Source organism: Scyliorhinus canicula, chromosome 20 (assembly GCF_902713615.1).
Source record: "Scyliorhinus canicula chromosome 20, sScyCan1.1, whole genome shotgun sequence".
Taxonomy (NCBI): Eukaryota; Metazoa; Chordata; class Chondrichthyes; order Carcharhiniformes; family Scyliorhinidae; genus Scyliorhinus; species Scyliorhinus canicula.
Genome location: NC_052165.1, coordinates 90,756,551 through 90,775,563, shown reverse-complemented (window position 1 = coordinate 90,775,563; position 19,013 = coordinate 90,756,551). Strand labels below are relative to the sequence as shown.

At 58.0% G+C, this 19,013-nt stretch overlaps 1 protein-coding gene across 1 annotated transcript in view; it reads right to left on the bottom strand.

Moving 5' to 3' along the window:
• The window catches only part of LOC119955058, a 54,660-nt gene that overhangs the window by 19,037 nt on the left and 16,610 nt on the right, over nucleotides 1-19,013 (bottom strand). Inside the window, exons 4-8 of the mRNA XM_038780903.1 lie at nucleotides 18,199-18,477; nucleotides 8,453-8,557; nucleotides 6,461-6,506; nucleotides 5,430-5,509; nucleotides 3,679-3,798 (exon numbers count right to left, since the gene is read on the bottom strand). Coding sequence (XP_038636831.1) covers nucleotides 3,679-3,798; nucleotides 5,430-5,509; nucleotides 6,461-6,506; nucleotides 8,453-8,557; nucleotides 18,199-18,477 — 630 coding nt within the window. The remainder of the gene's footprint in view (nucleotides 1-3,678; nucleotides 3,799-5,429; nucleotides 5,510-6,460; nucleotides 6,507-8,452; nucleotides 8,558-18,198; nucleotides 18,478-19,013) is intronic.

Here is a 19,013-nt window from a genome sequence, read left to right as displayed (position 1 = left end):
GGGACCCTCTCCACTTGCCTGGATGGGTGCGGCTCCCAACAACACTCGAGAAGCTCCACACCATCCAGGACAAAGCAGCTCCCGCTCGATCGACACGCTAACCCCCACCTTCCACATCCGCTCCCTCCCCCACCGACGCACAGCGGCAGCCGTGTGTCCCGTCTACAAGATGCACGGCAGCCACTCGCCGAGGCTCCTTCGACAGCACCTTCCAAACCCGCCACCTCCCCCACCGAGAGGGACAAGGGGCAGCAGAGGCACGGGGAACACCCACCACCGGCAAGGTGGGAGAGGTGGCGGGTTTGGACACCTCCCTTCGAGCAACCCCTGCCCGTGCGCACACCATCCTGACTGGGGAATATATCAGCCGCTCCTTCACTGTCGCTGGGGCAGACTCCTGGACTTTGGTGAATGTATAAGGCAGAATTCACACTGTGTATCACTGTGTCCCTGTGGGCTCTGTCTGTGAGCCGTTGCGCGGCTCTGCCCATAGGGGGAGATGAGGAGCTTGTACAGGGCTCTGCCCATGGCTCCGCCCATGGTCCCTCCCACTACCAGAAGTATAAAGTGCTGCGGTCTTGTGAGCCTGCCCTCAGTTCTTCTGGTCGCAGGCAGGCTCAGTTGTAAGTCTATTAAAGCAACAGTTTACTTCCTCTCGTGTCTTGAGTGAATTGATGGTCGCATCATGGACCTCTCTCCCTAACAGCGCGGTGGGTGCACCTACACCACACGGGACTGCAGCGGATTCAAGATGGCAGCTCACCCACCACCTTCTCGCAGGACACTGAGGGATGGGGTTGGGGGGGGGGGGGGTCAGTGCGTTGCCAAGTCAGCGAGACCTATGTCCCCAAAAAGCATTTTTAACAAAATTGGGAGTCACCATCCTCCGATTCGGTCTCCGTGGAGCACTCTTACTTCCCACACATTCCCACCTTCACGGAGGATTGTAGCTTTCCCCTCGCTCTCCCTCTCCCCACCTTGCTCCTGTTCCCTCCCCTCTCGCCTCCGCTCCCTCCCGTCTCTGCCTCTCCCTCCTGTCTCCCCCTCCCATCTCCCCTTCTCCTACCGTCTCCCCCTCTCCTACCGTCTCCCCCTCTCCTCCCGTCTCCCCCTCTCTCCCGTCTCCCCTCTCCCGTCTCCCCCTCTCTCTCCCATCTCCCCCTCTCTCTCCCGTCTCCCCCCCTCTCTCCCGTCTCCCCCCCTCTCTCCCGTCTCCCCCTCTCTCTCCCGTCTCCCCCTCTCTCTCCCGTCTCCCCCTCTCTCTCCCGTCTCCCCCTCTCTCTCCCGTCTCCCCCTCTCTCTCCCGTCTCCCCCTCTCTCTCCCGTCTCCCCCTCTCTCTCCCGTCTCCCCCTCTCTCTCCCGTCTCCCCCTCTCCCTCCCGTCTCCCCCTCTCTCTCCCGTCTCCCCCTCTCCCGTCTCCCCCTCTCTCTCCCTTCTCCCCTCTCTCTCCCATCTCCCCTCTCTCCCATCTCCCGTCTCCCCCTCTCTCTCCCATCTCCCCCTCTCCCTCAAGTCTCCCCCTCCCGTCTCCCCCTCTCTCCCTTCACCGCCTCCCATCTCCCCTCTCTCTACCATCTCCGCCTCTCTTTCCCGTCTCCCCCTCCCGTCTCTCCCCTCTCTCCCGTCACCCTCTCCCATCTCCCCCTCTCTCTCCCATCTCCCCCTCCCTCAAGTCTCCCCCTCTCTCTCCCATCTCCCCCTCTCCCTCAAGTCTCACCCTCTCTCTCCCATCTCCCCCTCTCCCTCAAGTCTCCCCCTCCCGTCTCCCCCTCTCTCCCGTCACCGCCTCCCATCTCCGCCTCTCTCTCCCATCCCCTCTCCCTCAAGTCTCCCCCTCTCTCTCCCATCTCCCCCTCTCCCTCAAGTCTCCCCATCTCTCTCCCATCTCCCCCTCTCCCTCAAGTCTCCCCCTCCCGTCTCCCCCTCTCTCTCCCATCTCCCCCTCTCCCTCAAGTCTCCCCCTCCCGTCTCCCCTCTCTCCCGTCACCCCTCCCATCTCCCCTCTCTCTACCATCTCCCCCTCTCCCTCACCCTCAAGTCCCCCTCCCATCTCCTCCTCTCTACCATCTCCCCCTCTCTCTCCCGTCACCCCCTCCCATCTCCCCTCTCTCTACCATCTCCCCCTCTCTCTCCCGTCTCCCCCTCTCTCTCCCGTCTCCCTCCCATCTCCCCTCTCTCCCATCACCCTCTCCCATCTCCCCTCTCTCATCCATCTCCCCTCTCCCTCACCCTCAAGTCCCCCTCCCTTCTCCCCCTCTCTCCCGTCACCCTCTCCCATCTCCCCTCTCTCTCCCATCTCCCCTCTCTCTACCATCTCCCCCTCTCTCTCCCATCACCGCCTCCCATCTCCCCCTCTCTCTCCCATCTCCCCTCTCTCTACCATCTCCCCCTCTCTCTCCCGTCTCCCCCTCTCTCTCCCGTCTCCCTCCCATCTCCCCTCCTGTCACCCTCTCCCAGCTCCCCTCTCTCATCCATCTCCCCCTCTCCCTCACCCTCAAGTCCCCCTCCCTTCTCCCCCTCTCTCCCGTCACCCTCTCCCATCTCCCCTCTCTCTCCCATCTCCCCTCTCTCTACCATCTCCCCCTCTCTCTCCCGTCACCGCCTCCCATCTCCCCCTCTCTCTACCATCTCCCCCTCTCTCTCCCATCTCCCCCTCCCATCTCCCCTCTCTCTCCCGTCTCCCCCTCTCTCTCCCGTCTCCCTCCCATCTCCCCTCTCTCCCGTCACCCTCTCCCATCTCCCTTCTCTCACCCATCTCCCTCTCTCCCTCACCCTCAAGTCCCCCTCCCTTCTCCCCCTCTCTCCCGTCACCCTCTCCCATCTCTCCTCTCTCTCCCATCTCCCCCTCCCATCTCCCCCTCTCTCTCCCATCTCCCCCTCTCTCTCCCATCTCCCCCTCTCTCTCCCATTTCCCCCTCTCTCTCCCATCTCCCCCTCTCTCCCGTCACCGCCTCCCATCTCCCCCTCTCTCTCCCATCTCCCCTCCCATCTCCCCTCTCTCCCATTCCGCCCTCTCCCATCTCCCCCTCCCGTCTTCCCCTCTCTCCCGTCACCCCCTCCCATCTCCCCTCTCTCTCCCATCTCCCCCTCTCCCTCACCCTCAAGTCCCCCTCCCATCTCCCCTCTCTACCATCTCCCCCTCTCTCTCCCGTCTCCCCCTCTCTCTCCCGTCTCTGTCTCTCCCTCCCGTCTCCCCCTCCCATCTCCCGTCTCTCTCCCGTCTCCCCTTCCCCTTCCGTCTCCCCCTCTCTCCCCCGTCTCCGTCTCCCCCTTCTCTCCAGTCTCTCCCTCTCCCTTCGCCTCCCCCTCCCTCCAATCTCCCCCTCCCTCCGTCTCCCTCTCCCTCCCATCTGTCCCTCCCATCTCCTCCTCTTCCCTGTCGTCTCCCCTTCCTGCCTCTCATCTCATCCTCACCCTCTGCCTCCCCCTCACTGTCCCCCTCTCCCACCGCCTCCCCATCCGCCTACCCTCTGCCTCCCCTCTCCTCCTCCCTCCTCCCCACCTCTCCGCTTCCTCGCGCTCTCCCCCTCTGCCTCCCCACACCCTCCACCCTTCTACCATACCTCTCCTTCTCGCCCTCACCTTCCCTTCTCCCCTCCCCCTATCACCTCCCCTCCTCCATCTCCCTCTCCCACATTCTGTTCTTTCAGAAATCCACCTCAGCAGCGGCACCTCACCATCCTGCTCGTCCTCGAGTTGATTAGTCTGCGAGTGTCCATCGGCTCCGCTATCTCCCTCTCGAGACCCCAGGTTCTCGTAGCTGGTGGAGCCAGAGCCACTAGGAGACAACGTTCCACCTGGAGAGGGAGAGAAAACAATAACAATTAGAATTCCCTCACTACTGACCCTCTGACAGTGCGGCCCTCCCTCAGTACTGACCTTCTGACAGTGCGGCACTCCCTCAGTACTGACCTTCTGACAGCGCGGCACTCCCTCAGTACTGACCCTCTGACAGTGCGGCGCTCCCTCAGTACTGACCCTCTGACAGTGCGGCACTCCCTCAGTACTGACCCTCTGACAGTGCAGCACTCCCTCAGTACTGACCCTCTGACAGTGCGGCACTCCCTCAGTACTGACCCTCTGACAGTGCGGCGCTCCCTCAGTACTGACCCTCTGACAGTGCGGCACTCCCTCAGTACTGACCCTCTGACAGTGCGGCACTCCCTCAGTACTGACCCTCTGACAGTGCAGCGCTCCCTCAGTACTGACCTTCTGACAGTGCGGCACTCCCTCAGTACTGACCCTCTGACAGTGCAGCCCTCCCTCAGTACTGACCTTCTGACAGTGCAGCACTCCCTCAGTACTGACCCTCTGACAGTGCGGCGCTCCCTCAGTACTGACCCTCTGACAGTGCGGCACTCCCTCAGTACTGACCCTCTGACAGTGCAGCACTCCCTCAGTACTGACCCTCTGACAGTGCGGCACTCCCTCAGTACTGACCCTCTGACAGTGCAGCACTCCCTCAGTACTGACCCTCTGACAGTGCGGCACTCCCTCAGTACTGACCCTCTGACAGTGCAGCACTCCCTCAGTACTGACCCTCTGACAGTGCGGCACTCCCTCAGTACTGACCCTCTGACAGTGCAGCACTCCCTCAGTACTGACCCTCTGACAGTGCGGCACTCCCTCAGTACTGACCCTCTGATAGTGCAGCTCTCCCTCAGTACTGACCCTCTGATAGTGCGGCACTCCCTCAGTACTGACCCTCTGATAGTGCAGCTCTCCCTCAGTACTGACCCTCTGATAGTGCGGTACTCCCTCAGTACTGACCCTCTGATAGTGCAGCACTCCCTCAGTACTGACCCTCTGACAGTGCAGCGCTCCCTCAGTACTGACCCTCTGACAGTGCAGCACTCCCTCAGTACTGACCCTCTGACAGTGCAGCACTCCCTCAGTACTGACCCTCTGATAGTGCAGCTCTCCCTCAGTACTGACCCTCTGATAGTGCGGCACTCCCTCAGTACTGACCCTCTGATAGTGCAGCACTCCCTCAGTACTGACCCTCTGACAGTGCGGCACTCCCTCAGTACTGACCCTCTGACAGTGCGGCGCTCCCTCAGTACTGACCCTCTGACGGTGCGGCTCTCCCTCAGCACTGACCCTCTGACGGTGCGGCGCTCCCTCAGTACTGACCCTCTGACAGTGCGGCACTCCCTCAGTACTGACCCTCTGACAGTGCGGCACTCCCTCAGTACTGACTCTCTGACAGTGCGGCTCTCCCTCAGTACTGACCCTCTGACAGTGCGGCACTCCCTCAGTACTGACCGTCTGACAGTGCAGCACTCTCTCAGTACTGACCCTCTGACAGTGCAGCACTCCCTCAGTACTGACCCTCTGACAGTGCAGCACTCCCTCATTACTGACCCTCTGACCGTGCGGCGCATCCTCAGTACTGACCCTCTGGAGTATCTGATGGTTTTTTACTCACCTCTCCCCATTGTGGAGACCCTGTTCGTGTAAGACCCAGTGAATTGTGTGTCTGAGACGCTTGCCCTCCTGAAAAAACTGCTGTTGGAATAAAGAGAAGACAGATTCACGAAGAGGTCTAGTGAGTGAAGAATGGCTGCATGGAAGATAGAGAGATAGAGAGGGGGAGAGAGAGGGAGAGAGGGGGAGAGAGAGAGACAGGGAGACAGGGAGGGAGAGAAAGAGACGGGGAGAGAGAGAGAGAGACTGGGAGAGAGAGACAGAGAGAGAGACGGAGAGAGATAGAGATGGAGAGAGAGAGACAGAGACAGAGAGAGATGGACAGAGGGAGAGAGATAGAGACAGGGGGAGAGAGAGACAGGGGGAGAGAGAGACAGGGGGAGAGAGAGACAGGGGGAGAGAGACAGAGAGAGAGACAGGGAGAGAGAGAGAGAGGGAGAGAGAGAGGGACAGAGGGAGAGAGAGAGAGACAGGGGGAGAGAGAGACAGGGGGAGAGAGAGACAGGGGGAGAGAGAGACAGGGGGAGAGAGAGACAGGGGGAGAGAGAGACAGAGAGAGAGAGACAGAGAGAGAGAGAGAGACAGAGAGAGAGAGAGAGAGATAGACAGAGGGAGAGAGACGGAGAGAGAGAGAGACAGAGAGAGACAGAGAGAGACAGAGAGAGACAGAGAGAGACAGAGAGAGACAGAGAGAGAGACAGAGAGACAGAGACACAGAGAGAGAGACACAGAGAGAGAGACACAGAGAGAGAGACACAGAGAGAGAGACAGAGCGAGAGAGACACAGAGAGAGACAGAGAGAGAGACAGAGAGAGAGAGAGAGAGGGACAGAGAGACGGGGGAGAGACAGAGACAGAGGGAGAGTGAGAGACAGGGAGAGAGGGAGGGAGAGAGAGACAGACAGAGAGAGGAAGAGAGAGAGATGGAGAGAGATCCAGTAAGGGTGGGAATGGCCTGGGAGAAGGGAGTCTCTGACCTGAAGCCATTTTGGTGCTTTCTCAGAAGCGAGCGAATGCTGGATTATAAAGTTACCTCAACATTCGTGAGATCCTCTTGCTGTGCGCTTCATGTTTCTGCTCTGAAATGAAGATGAGTTTCAGGTTGAAGTAGTCTCGCTGGGGAGGCTCCCAATAGTTTCCCAACAGACCTAGTTACCGCTAACCCTCTGAGCAAAGCCTTTTCCACTCTTTCCCAGGTCAAAATGATCAATCCCTTAATCTGAGCCCCCCACCACCACCAGAGTGCAGACTGGGGGGCTGAATGGCCTCCTCCTGTTCCTGTGTAACAGTCTGGAGAGGGGCTGAATGGCCTCCTCCTGTTCCTGTGTAACAGGCTGGAGAGGGGCTGAATGGCCTCCTGTTCCTGTGTAACAGGCTGGAGAGGGGCTGAATGGGCCTCCTCCTGTTGCTGTGTAACAGGCTGGAGAGGGGCTGAATGGGCCTCCTCCTGTTGCTGTGTAACAGGCTGGAGAGGGGCTGAATGGGCCTCCTCCTGTTCCTGTGTAACAGGCTGGAGAGGGGCTGAATGGCCTCCTCCTGTTCCTGTGTAACAGGCTGGAGAGGGGTTGAATGGGCCTCCTCCTGTTCCTGTGTAACAGGCTGGAGAGGGGCTGAATGGCCTCCTGTTCCTGTGTAACAGGCTGAAGAGGGGCTGAATGGGCCGCCTCCTGTTCCTGTGTAACAGGCTGGAGAGGGGCTGAATGGGCTCATGTTCCTGTGTAACAGGCTGGAGAGGGGCTGAATGGGCCTCCTCCTGTTCCTGTGTAACAGGCTCGAGAGAGGCTGAATGGCCTCCTCCTGTTCCTGTGTAAAAGGCTGGAGAGGGGCTGAATGGCCTCCTCCTGTTCCTGTGTAACAGTCTGGAGAGGGGCTGAATGGGCCTCCTCCTTTTCCTGTGTAAGGCTCGAGAGGGGCTGAATGACCTCCTCCTGTTCCTGTGTAACAGGCTGGAGGGGAGCTGAATGGCCTTCTCCTGTTCCTGTGTAACAGGCTGGAGAGGGGCTGAATGGGTCTCCTCCTGTTCCTGTGTAACAGGCTGGAGAGGGGCTGAATGGGCCTCCTCCTGTTCCTGTGTAACAGGCTGGAGAGGGGCTGAATGGCCTCCTCCTGTTCCTGTGTAGTCTACCTCATACGCTGCAGGAAAGGATGTCCCGAAGCGTGGTACATTGGCGAGACCATGCAGACACTGCGACAACGAATAAACGGGCATCGTGCGACTATCAACAGGCAGGACTGTTCCCTTCCAGTTGGGGAACACTTCAGCAGTCAAGGACATTCAGCCTCTGATCTCCGGGTCAGCATTCTACAAGGAGGCCTTCAGGAGACGCGACAACGCAAAATTGCTGAGCAAAAACTTATAGCTAAGTTCCGCACGCATGAATGCGGACTCAACCGGGATCTGGGATTCATGTCGCATTACATTCGGCCCCCACCAACAAGCCTGGACTTGCAGAGGCCTACCGACTGAACTGGCTTGGGACAATTCACACCTCTTTAACCTGGAGTTACCTCTCTCTCTGCATCTTTGATGATTTGATTGCCTGCAGGTGCTCGCATTCCGGGGCATCTCTGACTGTGTCTATATAAACATTTCTGGAACAAGCCTTTCCATTCACCTGAAGAAGGAGCCGTGCTCCGAAAGCTCGTGTTTGAAACAAACCTGTTGGACTTTAACCTGGTGTTGTAAGACTTCTTACTGTGCTCACCCCAGTCCAACGCCGGCATCTCCACATCATGGCCTGTTCCTGTGTAACAGACTTGAGAGGGGCTGAATGGGCCTCCTCCTGTTCCTGTGTAACAGGCTGGAGAGGGGCTGAATGGCCTCCTGTTCCTGTGTAACAGGCTCGAGAGGGGCTGAATGGGCCTCCTCTTCCTGTGTAACAGGCTGGAGAGGGGCTGAATGGCCCCCTCCTGTTCCTTGAGGCAAGTTCTGTGGCAGAAGAGGCAGGTGCATCGCAAGATCCAAACAAGCGAGGGCTCGCGCCCATAGTGGGCATCGCTGGGCAACAAGGCACCAAGACTTAACTGCGTCGGAGTTTGAGGAAGATGCCCAGGACCAGAGTATAGAGGACGATCGCACAGCCTACAGTCACCAGCACAATCCACCACCGGACCAGGACTTCCCAGAGGCCTGCAGGAACAACAATCAGACTTTCAGCAGGGTGGGGTGTGCGTTTCGGCCTGTGTGCAGCCCGTGACATACCAAGAGGATGGGGACAGGCTAGAAAACATTCACCGAAAAGAGCATCTTAAAGAACGTGAGAGAGAGACACAGAGAGAGAGAGAGAGAGAAAAGTAGAGAGAGAGAGAGAGAGACACAGAGAGAAAGAGAGAGACAGACAGAGAGGGAGAGAGAGAAACAGAGAGAGACAGGGATAGACAGGGAGAGAAAAACAGACAGAGAGAGAGAGAGAGAGACTCAGAGACAGGCAGAATGAGAGAGGGAGGGGAGAGAGAGAGACAGAGAAACAGAGAAAGATACAGACAGAGAGAGAGAGAAACAGACAGAAGGGGAGAGAGCGAAACAGAAGAGAGAGAGAGACAGACATTGCGAGGATTGTAGGGGCTGGAGGAGGTTACAGAGATAGATGTTGCGTTTTGCTACTTCAGATAACACAGGCTGCTACTTGATGCAGTCTTACCTAAAGGGTGCTCCAGACTCTGAAATCAGTTCAACGTATGATACGACCATCAATTCACTCGAGACAAGAGTAGAAGTAAACCGTCGCTTTAATCAACTTAGAACAGTGCCTGCCTGCAACTGATCCAATACTGAGAACCGCCTATAGGTCGACTGCTCTTTATACCTCCCTTCAAGGGGAGGAGCCATGGGCGGAACCCATACATGCCCCAACATGTTCCCCTATGGATAATGCAGTCCCAGGGCCCATAGGAGAAGCCCACAAGGGCAACAGCACAGATACAAATACACTGATGGATTATTGGTATAATACATTCACCACATTCACCCCCTGTTAAACGTGGGGTACAGATGTGGACTCCGGGAGCGTCTCTTCTGGAGCTTCATTCCTGTGGATTGGTGAAGGGGGGATGGCGGGCGGGCGGGAGGGAGCGTGGGAGCCATATAGGGGCGGGGGCGCTGGTCATTGCAGGTTGGGCGGGATATGGTGGAGGGGCGGTGGTGGTGGAGCCGGCAGGCGCCAGGTCCCGGAGGGAGACTGTATCCTGTCGGCCTTCGGGGTGTTCGATATAAGCGTACTGGGGGTTGGAGTGTAGGAGCTGGACCCTCTCTATCGGGGGGTCAGACTTATGGCTCCTGACGTGCTTTCTGAGTAGGACTGGCCCTGGTGTCTTCAGCCAGGACGGAAGCGAGACCCCGGAGGTGGATCTCCCGGGGAAAACAAATAGGCGGCCATGGGGTGTCTCGTTTGTGGCCGTGCAAAGGAGGGACCTAATGGAGTGGATCGCGTCGGGGAGGACCTCCTGCCAGTGGGAAACTGGGAGATTCCTGGACCGGAGGGTCAGGAGGACGGCCTTCCAGACCGTCGCGTTCTCCCTCTCCACCTGCCCGTTCCCCCTGGGGTTATAGTTGGTAGTCCAGCTCGAGGCAATGCCCTTACTGAGCAGGTACTGACTCAGTTCGTCGCTCATGAACGATGAGCCCCGGTCACTGTGGACGTAAATGGGAAATCAAACAGGGTGAAGACACTATGTAGGGCTTTAATGACGATGGACGTGGTCATGTCCGGGCAAGGGATTGCAAAGGGGAAGCGGGAGAACTCATCAATAATATTGAGGAAATATGTGTTGCGGTTATTGGAGGGGAGGGGCCCTTTGAAATCGATACTGAGGCGCTCAAAGGGCCGGGATGCCTTTACCCTTTCTGGTCGATAGAAGTGAGGTTTACACTCCGCACAGACCTGGCTGTCCCTGGTCATGGCCCTGACCTCCACGATGGAGTAGGGCAGGTTGCGGGCCTTGATATAGTGGAGAAGCCAGGTGACCCCCCGGGTGGCAGAGGTCATCGTGGATAGCCTGGAGTCGGCCATCTTGCGCGCTGGCGCATGTGCCGCAGGACAGGGCATCTGGGGGCTCGTTGAGCTTCCCAGGGAAATACACTATATCGTAATTATAGGTGGAAAGTTTGATCCTCCACCTCAAGATCTTATCGTTCTTGATTTTGCCCCGCTGCGTATTGTCAAACATGAAGCCTACCGATCACTGGTCGGTGACGAGGGTAAACCTCCTACCAGCGAGGTAGTGCCTCCAGTGCCGTCCGGCTTCCACGATGGCTTGGGCCTCCTTCTCGACTGAGGAGTGCCGAATTTCGGAGGTGGTGAGGGTGCGCGAACAAAACACTACCGGTCTGCCTGCTTGATTGAGGGTAGCGGCGAGAGCAACCTCTGATGCGTCGCTCTCCACCTGGAAGGGGACGGACTCGTCCACCGCTCGCATCGCGGCTTTAGCGATGTCCGCCTTGATGCAGCTGAAGGCCTGGCGGGCCTCGGCCGCCAGTGGGAAGATGGTGGCCTTGATTAGTGGGCGGGCTTTGTCCGCATAGTTGGGGACCCACTGGGCGTAATAGGAAATGAACCCGAGGCACCTTTTCAGGGCCTTGGGGCAGTGGGGGAGGGGATGTTGCAGGAGGGGGTGCATACGGTCAGGGTCGGGTCCTAGAACTCTGTTTTCCTCGACGTAGCCGAGGATGGCTAGTCTGGTTGTGCGGAAAACGCATTTCTCCGTGTTGTACATGAAGTTTAGGGTTTGGGCGGTTTGGAGAAATCTGTGGAGGTTGGCGTCGTGGTCCTGCTGATCGTGGCCGCAGATGGTGACATTGTCCAAGTACGGGAAAGTGGCCCGCAGATCGTATTGGTCCACCATTCGGCCCATTGTTCTTTGGAAAACCGAAACACCGTTTGTGACACCAAAAGGGACCCGGAGGAAGTGGAAAAGGCGGCCGCCTGCCTCAAAGGCCGTGTAGTGGCGGTCCTCTGGGCGGATTGGGAGCTGGTGGTAAGCAGACTTCAGATCCACCGTGGAGAAGACTCGGTAGTGTGCGATCTGGTTAACCATGTCTGCAATCCGGGGAAGGGGGTACGCATCGAGTTGCGTGTACCGGTTTATGGTCTGGCTGTAATCTACAACCATCCGGTTCTTTTCCCCGGTCCTGACGACCACCACCTGAGCTCTCCAGGGGCTATTGCTGGCCTCGATGACTCCCTCCCGCAAGAGTCGCTGGACCTCGGACCTGATAAAAGTCCTGTCCTGTATGCTGTACCGCCTGCTTCTGGTGGTGACTGGTTTGCAGTCGGCGGTGAGGTTTGCGAAGAGCGGGGGGGGGTCGACTTTTAGGGTCGCGAGGCTGCATATGGTGAGTGGGGGTAGGAGCCCCCCCCGAACTTCAGGGTTAGGCCCCTGAGGTTGCATTGGAAATCTAGTCCCAATAGGAGAGGATCGCTGAGTTCTGGGAGCACATATAATTTAAAATTGGTGTACTCAGCGCCCTGTATTGCAAGGGTTGCGGTAGTGCACCCCTGGATCTGCACCGACTGCGACCCAGAGGCGAGGGAGATGGTTTGGTGCGCCGGGAAAATTGGGAGCGAGCTGCGTCTTACCATATCCGGGTGAATGAAGCTCTCTGTGTTCCCGGAGTTGAAAAGGCAAGGCATCTCGTGCCCGTTTACCCGGATGGACATCATAGAGCTCCGGAGGTGCTTGGGTCGCGACTGGTCCAGGGTGACCCCGCTGAGTTGCGGGTAGCCGGCGTGGTCGGAGGTGCTCTGGGCGGCTCTGCGATGGCTGCCCTTGTTGATCGTACGCGTCGAGCAGCGTCGCAGATGGCGGCCAAGATGGCGTCCCCCGTTGGTCGAGCGTAGCAGGCGGTGAGGAAGATGGCGTCCAAGATGGCGTCCCCCGTTGGTCGAGCGTAGCGGGCGGTGAGGAAGATGGCGTCCAAGATGGCGGTCTCCATGGGTCGCACGTGGCCGGCCGCGTGGGGGAGGATGGCCAAGATGGCGGCCCCCGTGAGTCGCACGTGCTGTGAGGGCTGGAAGATGGCTGACCCCACAGACAGCTCGATGACGCGTCTGCAGGGGGCGGAGTCGGCAGACAGACACGCTGCCGCACTGCGGGGCCTGCGGGCCTGTGAGTCTGAGGATCGGGCCTGTGAATTAGAGTTCTTGGACCTGGCCAGGCAAACTTTAGCAAAATGTCCTTTTCTCCTGCAGTTCGCGTTACGGGCCGGGCAGTGTTGCCGGGGGTGTTGGGTCTGGCCGCAGAAATAGCAGGGTAGCCCCCCCATGATGGGTGGGCAGCCGCGTGGCACAGGCCTGGGGTAGTCTCTGGTCGGGGGTCCACGATGGTGTCGCGTGGTCCGCCGGGAACGCGTTAAGGCTCTGGAACCCAGAGAGAAGGCTAACTTTACCGTCTGATCCAGGTCCAGGGCCACCTTTTCGAGTCGGCGCTGTCTCACATAGTTGGACCGGACACCCGCCAAGTAGACGTCTTGGACGACGAGTGCCATATGTTGAGTGGCCGTAACAGCCTGGTAGTTGCAGCTGCGTGCGAGGATTTTGGATCGCGTAGGTAGTCTTCTAGCGATTCCCCGGGTCGCTGGCGGCGAGTGGTGAGGATGTGTCACGCGTAGACCTCGTTCACGGGCCGTACATAGAGGCGTTTGAGCATCGCGAGGGCGTATGTGTCGGAGGCCTCGTCGAATTGAACAGAGATTCGATGGCTCACCCGTGCGTGGAGGAGACTCAGCTTCTGTTCATCGGTGATGGAAGGCGTGGAGAAGGCTGCGAGATCGGCCTTGAAGCAGCGGAGCCAGTGCGAAAAAATTTCTTTCGCCTCCGCGGCCTGTGGATCGAGTTCCAGTCGCTCAGGTTTGAGGGCCGATTCCATAGTTGGGTTTAAGTTGATTAAATTGATGAGACCATCAAATCACTCGAGACAAGAGTAGAAGTAAACCTTGCCTTTAATCAACTTAGAACAGTGCCTGCCTGCGACTGAACCAATGCTGAGAACCGCCTACAGGTTGACTGCTCTTTATACCTCCCTTCAAGGGGAGGAACCATGGGCGGAGCCCATACATACCCCAACATGTTCCCCTATGGATAATGCCATACAATGGCCCATAGGAGAAGCCCACAAGGGCAACAGCACAGATACAAATACACTGGTGGATTTTTGGTGTAATACATTCACCACAACGTGTTTATTGAACTATTAACACAGTTAATGAGTTTGACTCTCTGCTAATCTAACTGTAGTAACTCAATCTAACTGTGTTAGCTTGCTGTAAGCCATGTGCTGTGGTGTGATGCTGCTGATCAACCCCGTCTAACTCTCTCGATGTCTGTCTGTGGGAAGAGGCAGGGTGTGAGTGACTCATCCCTTTTATAGTGTTTATGTCATGCCCTCTTGTGGTGATGCCACCTCTTGAGTGTCCTGACTGCCCATTGGTTGTGTCCTATTCTGAGTGTTCATTGGTTGCAGATTTGCCTATCAGGGGAAGAACAGCGGTAGCAAGGAGTCATTTGGAAATGAGGGTGCTGATTTTTAACGAGCGGTGTTGTCGGGTGAGGGGTCAGTGAAGGGGGAGCGAGCTCGGGGGTGGATGGGGGCCGGGGTGGGCGCAGTTTTGAGCCGAGTCGGGGGGGTACAACGGGCAGGGTATGGTGGGAGAGGGGTGGGAGGGGGCGGAGGAAGGGGGTATGGTGGGAGGGGGTTAGCAGGGGGTGGGGGATGGAGGAAGGTGTCTGGTAGCCGATTGGCTGAGCTTGTGGAAGGGAAGCATTTATGTAAACAAGCAACAAACCGAACAAATAAGAGCCGAAGCGGAATTGTACAACTCTGCTTTCAGCGGCTCCGAGCCCCTCCACCCGAGCAAAATCCGTCTCCAGGATATCAGGGAGGCGCAGGCCAGAATGTCAGCCCCCCCCCCCCCCCCCCCCCCCTCCCCCCACCCTCGGACTCCCGGATCTCCTGACACTCCGAAAATCGCCATCTCGAGACTCGGGGCAATCATCCAAGATGCCTTTGCCTTTTCTTCTCATTTCAGACCACAGCGGCCGGTATCAAAATGTCAAATTTGTAATTTAAGGGGGCATAACTATGATTCAGGGTGGGAGATTGGGAGATATAGGAGGGATGTCCGAGGTCAGTTCTTTACTCAGAGAGTGGTTAGGGTGTGGAATAGACTGCCTGCTGTGATAGTGGAGTCGGACACTTTAGGAACTTTCAAGCAGTTATTGGATAGGCACATGGAGCACACCAGAATGACAGGGAGTGGGATAGCTTGATCTTGGTTTCGGACAATGCTCGGCACAACATCGAGGGCCGAAGGGCCTGTTCCGTGCTGTACTGTTCTATGTCCACCCTCAGCATCTCGGACATTCCAGCCGCGAACCCCTGCCAGAACCCCTGCAGCTTCGGACAGGCCCAGAACATGTCGATGTGATTGGCCGGCCGCCCCGCACACCCCTCACACCTGTCCGCTACCCCCTGAGAAAACCTTCTCGTCCTCGCTATCGCCATATGTTCCCTGTGGCCTACTTTAAACTGAGTGAGGCTGAGCCTCACTCCCGACATTCACCCTCCGCAGGGCCTCAGCCCACGTCCTGGCCTCCATCTCCCCTCCCAGCTCCTCCTTCCGCTTATGCTTCATATCCCCCACCAGGGCCCCCTCCCCAGCCCATCAGCTCCTTGTATACCTCGGACACCTTCCCCTCCCCATCTCCCCCTTCAGCAGCACCTTGTCCTGCAACCCCAGGGGCGGTAACCTGGGAAACGACGGCAACTCTCCCTTTACAAAATCCCATCCTGCCCCCTACTTGTCTGCTTCCTTGATGTTCACTCTGACAAAGGAAGGTTCAGACGTGGAGATAACTTCAACACGTTTATTAAACTATTTACAATTCTCCTACTCGGATTCACAACTACTGTTAATCCTGCTATAGTTACTCAGACTGACGAACCAGTCTGCTACAATCCACAGGGTGGGTGTGATGTTGAATCAACCCTGTGTCTGTACTCACTGAGTGTCTCCACTGGAAAGAGGAAGATCATGTGTGCTGTGTCCTTTATATATGGGTTGGTGTAATGCCCCCCTGTGGTGGTGTCACCTCTGTGTGTATCGTGAATGCCCATTGGTCGTGTCCTATCTCACTGACCTATTGGTTGAATGTCTGTGTGTCATGTCTCTGGTGCGCCCTCTCGTGTCTAGCTAGTCTACGTGTATTTACATTAACCCCTTGTGTATCTACCGTGATGCATATCCCCCCATACTCTCACAGCCGGCACCACCACAGGGTTCACGAACTGCGAGAACGGCAGAGGCGCCGTCAGCAAAGCCCCTAAACTCGTTCCCCGACAAGAAGCCGCCTCCATCCACCCCCCATACCGACCCCTCCCCCACTACCCATTTCCTGACCATTGCAATGTCAGCCGCCCAGTAATGATTCATTATATTCGGCAACGTCAGCCTCCCCCTCCCTCGCCCCCCCCCCCCCCCCCCCGCTCTGAAAACGCCCCCTCCACCCGCGGGGTCTTCCCCGCCCACACAAACCCCAAAATCAACACATTGACTTTTTTCAAAGAATGACTTTGGGACGAAGTTCCGGAGGTTCGGAATTAGAAACAGGGACCTCGGCAGCGCCGTCATCTTCACTGTCTGCACCCGTCCCACCAGTGAGAGCGGCAGCAACATCCCAACTCTTAAAATCCCCCTTCACCTGCTCCACCAGCCCGGCCAGGTGAAGCTGCGCCCAGCCCCGTCCCACCCGGATGCCCAATTCGCCCCCACCACCTTGAAGGCAGCTCGTCCAACCTCCTCTCCTGCCCCCTGGTCTCAATCGGGAGCGCCTCACGATTTCCCGTGTTCAGCTTCTGTCCGGAAAACCGGCCAAAGTCCTTCAAAATTCCCATAATTCTGCCCTTGGTGGGTCCGAAATATATAGCAACAGGTCATCTGCGTACAGCGAGACCCTGTGCTCGATACCCCCCCACCCACCCCCGCACAATCCCTCTCCAATCTGCCCAAACCCGAACCGTCCCGCTGACACTCCCACTCCACCCAATTGACGGCCCTCTCTGCGACCATCGTCACTGCCACCTGCACTTCCTGCCCCTCCGGGGGCATCATCATCACGTTAAGTAACCTCCTTCCATTCGCTGACACCTGCCTCCCCTTCACACACCCTGTCTGATCCTCACTCATCCCCCCCCCCCCCCCCCCCCCCCCCCCCCCCCCGGGGCACAGTCCACGAAGCCAACACCTTCACCAAGATCTTAGCGTCCACGTTCGACAGCGATATTAGACGGTAGGATCGGCACTGTTCCGGATTCTTATCTTTCTGCAACGTCAGAAAGATGGACGTCCGCGATAATGTAGGGAGGAGCTCCCCTCTCTCCCTCGCCTCATCAGCAAAGGCCCCAAATCCCCTTTTTGTAATACTCCGCCGGCACTCCATCTAGGCCCAGGGCCTCAACCCTGGGAAAGTCCAACCGTCCAAAAATGGTCGCACTCCCCTCCCCCACCCCTACCGCCCCCCCCGGCTCGGGGACTCCGTCTCACATGACTTCCTATACAATTCCACGAACGCCCCGTTCACCCCGAACCAGGTCCGGAACCACCCCTGCCTGTCATGTTCTTCACTCTTCCAATCTCTCTCGCCGCCTCCTGCTCCCTACCTCGGTGGCCAAGCATCCTGCTGCTGGCCTTCCCCCACCCCCCCCCCCCCCCCCCCCCCCCCCGTACTCGCGCACCGCCCCCTCTGCCACTGCCCCACCGCCCTCCCCGTGGACACCGATCCAAACTCCAGGCTGGAGCCCCTGCTCGCCTTCAACAGCCCTGGCCGCAAGGGGCCTCCGAATACCTCCTGTCCACTCTCAGAATCTCTTCCAGCAGCCCTTCCCCGCTCCCTGTGCGCTCGAATTGAAGTAACCCCCCTGTGGTAGGATGGCTAGGGAGATCACATTACCTCAGAATCAGGCTGCCATTGGTACAGCAGTCCCACCGCCCATTGGCCCAGGCAAGTCATGTGCCTCTCTGCCAATTGGCTGTGGCTGGTCATGTGACTCCCCTCCGATTGGCCGAGAGGATGGTTATAAAAGCTCGTACCATGCGGCACTCGGCCTTTCCTTGTACAACCACCGCAGGGCTCACATCTAGCTTATTAAAGCCTCTCTACGACTCGTGTCAGATTGATGGTAGATCACCACCCCACCCCCCCCCCCCCCTCCACATGATCAATGGTGCGAGTCCATGTCCAGAACCTTTCCCAGCACCCGCCTCATAAACCCCACGTCATCTCAGTTTGCGGCATGAACGTTGACCCCCCACTCTCCAAATCCGCCCCACAATGCTCCCCACCTCTAACGCCACCTGCTTGTTCACCAATACCATCCCCCCCCTCCCCCCCAACTCGTCTTTATATCCAGTCCCGAATGGAACACGGCCCCGCCGTCCTTTCCTCAGCCTCGTCTGGTCCCCGATCTTCAGGGGCGCGACTTGTAAAAAGAAAAAAGCCACGTCCGCCCTCGAGCTCCTCAGGCGTGCCAATGCGCCTGACCGATTGACCGGCCCGTTCGGCCCCCTCACGTTCCGCGTGAGCAGCCTGCTTGAGGGGCACCCCTCACCCCCACCCCTGCCGACCAACCATATCCCTTATTGGGCAAACCCCCCACCCCGGCCCGCGCCACGCCCATCCTCGGATGACCATCCCACCATCGCTCCCTTTCCCGCTGCGCCCCACTGGGGGAAAGGGAATCGCTGACACACAGAAGGGGGGGGGGTGGTGCGTTCCTTACCTAGCCTCACCACGCGGAGCGTGACTTTGTACTCCACCCCGTCAACCCGGCACACGTATGGGCCCGCGTCGCGGTGGCGGAGGCGGATGATCACCAGGGAGGCCCCCCTCACCAACGAGACCCCGTAGCCCCGACGCAGAAACACCTGGTCGAGCAGCCCCGAGGCCGACGGTTGGTCAGAGGGCGTCCTTCCCCACTGCCACCTGTACGGGCCGGCACCTGGCAAGCCGCACGGAATCCACACATCATCGTCAGCGCAGGCGTTCAACGTCAGCAACCCTGCGGGAGCCAAGGAAAGAGGACTGAAGAAAATAACGGGAATTAAGGGGCTTGTATGTGAGAAAGAGAGAGAGTGTGTGTGAGAGAGAGAGAGAGAGTGTGTGAGAGAGAGAGAGAGAGTGTGTGAGAGAGAGAGTGTGTTGGAGAGTGAGAGGGTGTGAGAGAGAGAGAGAGAGCGTGTGAGAGAGCGTGTGTGAGAGAGAGAGTGTGTGAGAGAGAGAGTGTGTGAGAGAGAGAGTGTGTGTGTGTGAGAGAGTGTGTGAGAGAGAGAATGTGTGAGAGAGAGTGTGTGAGAGAGAGTGTATGTGAGGGAGAGAGTGTGAGGGAGAGAGTGTGAGGGGGAGAGAGAGTGTGTGAGAGAGAGAGTGTGTGAGAGAGAGAGTGTGTGAGAGAGAGAGTGTGTGAGAGAGAGAGTGTGTGAGGGAGAGAGTGTGTGAGAGAGAGTGTGAGGGAGAGAGTGTGAGACAGACAGTGAGAGAGAGAGTGTGTATGCGAGAGTGTGAGAGAGTGTGCGTATGAGAGAGTGTGTATGTGAG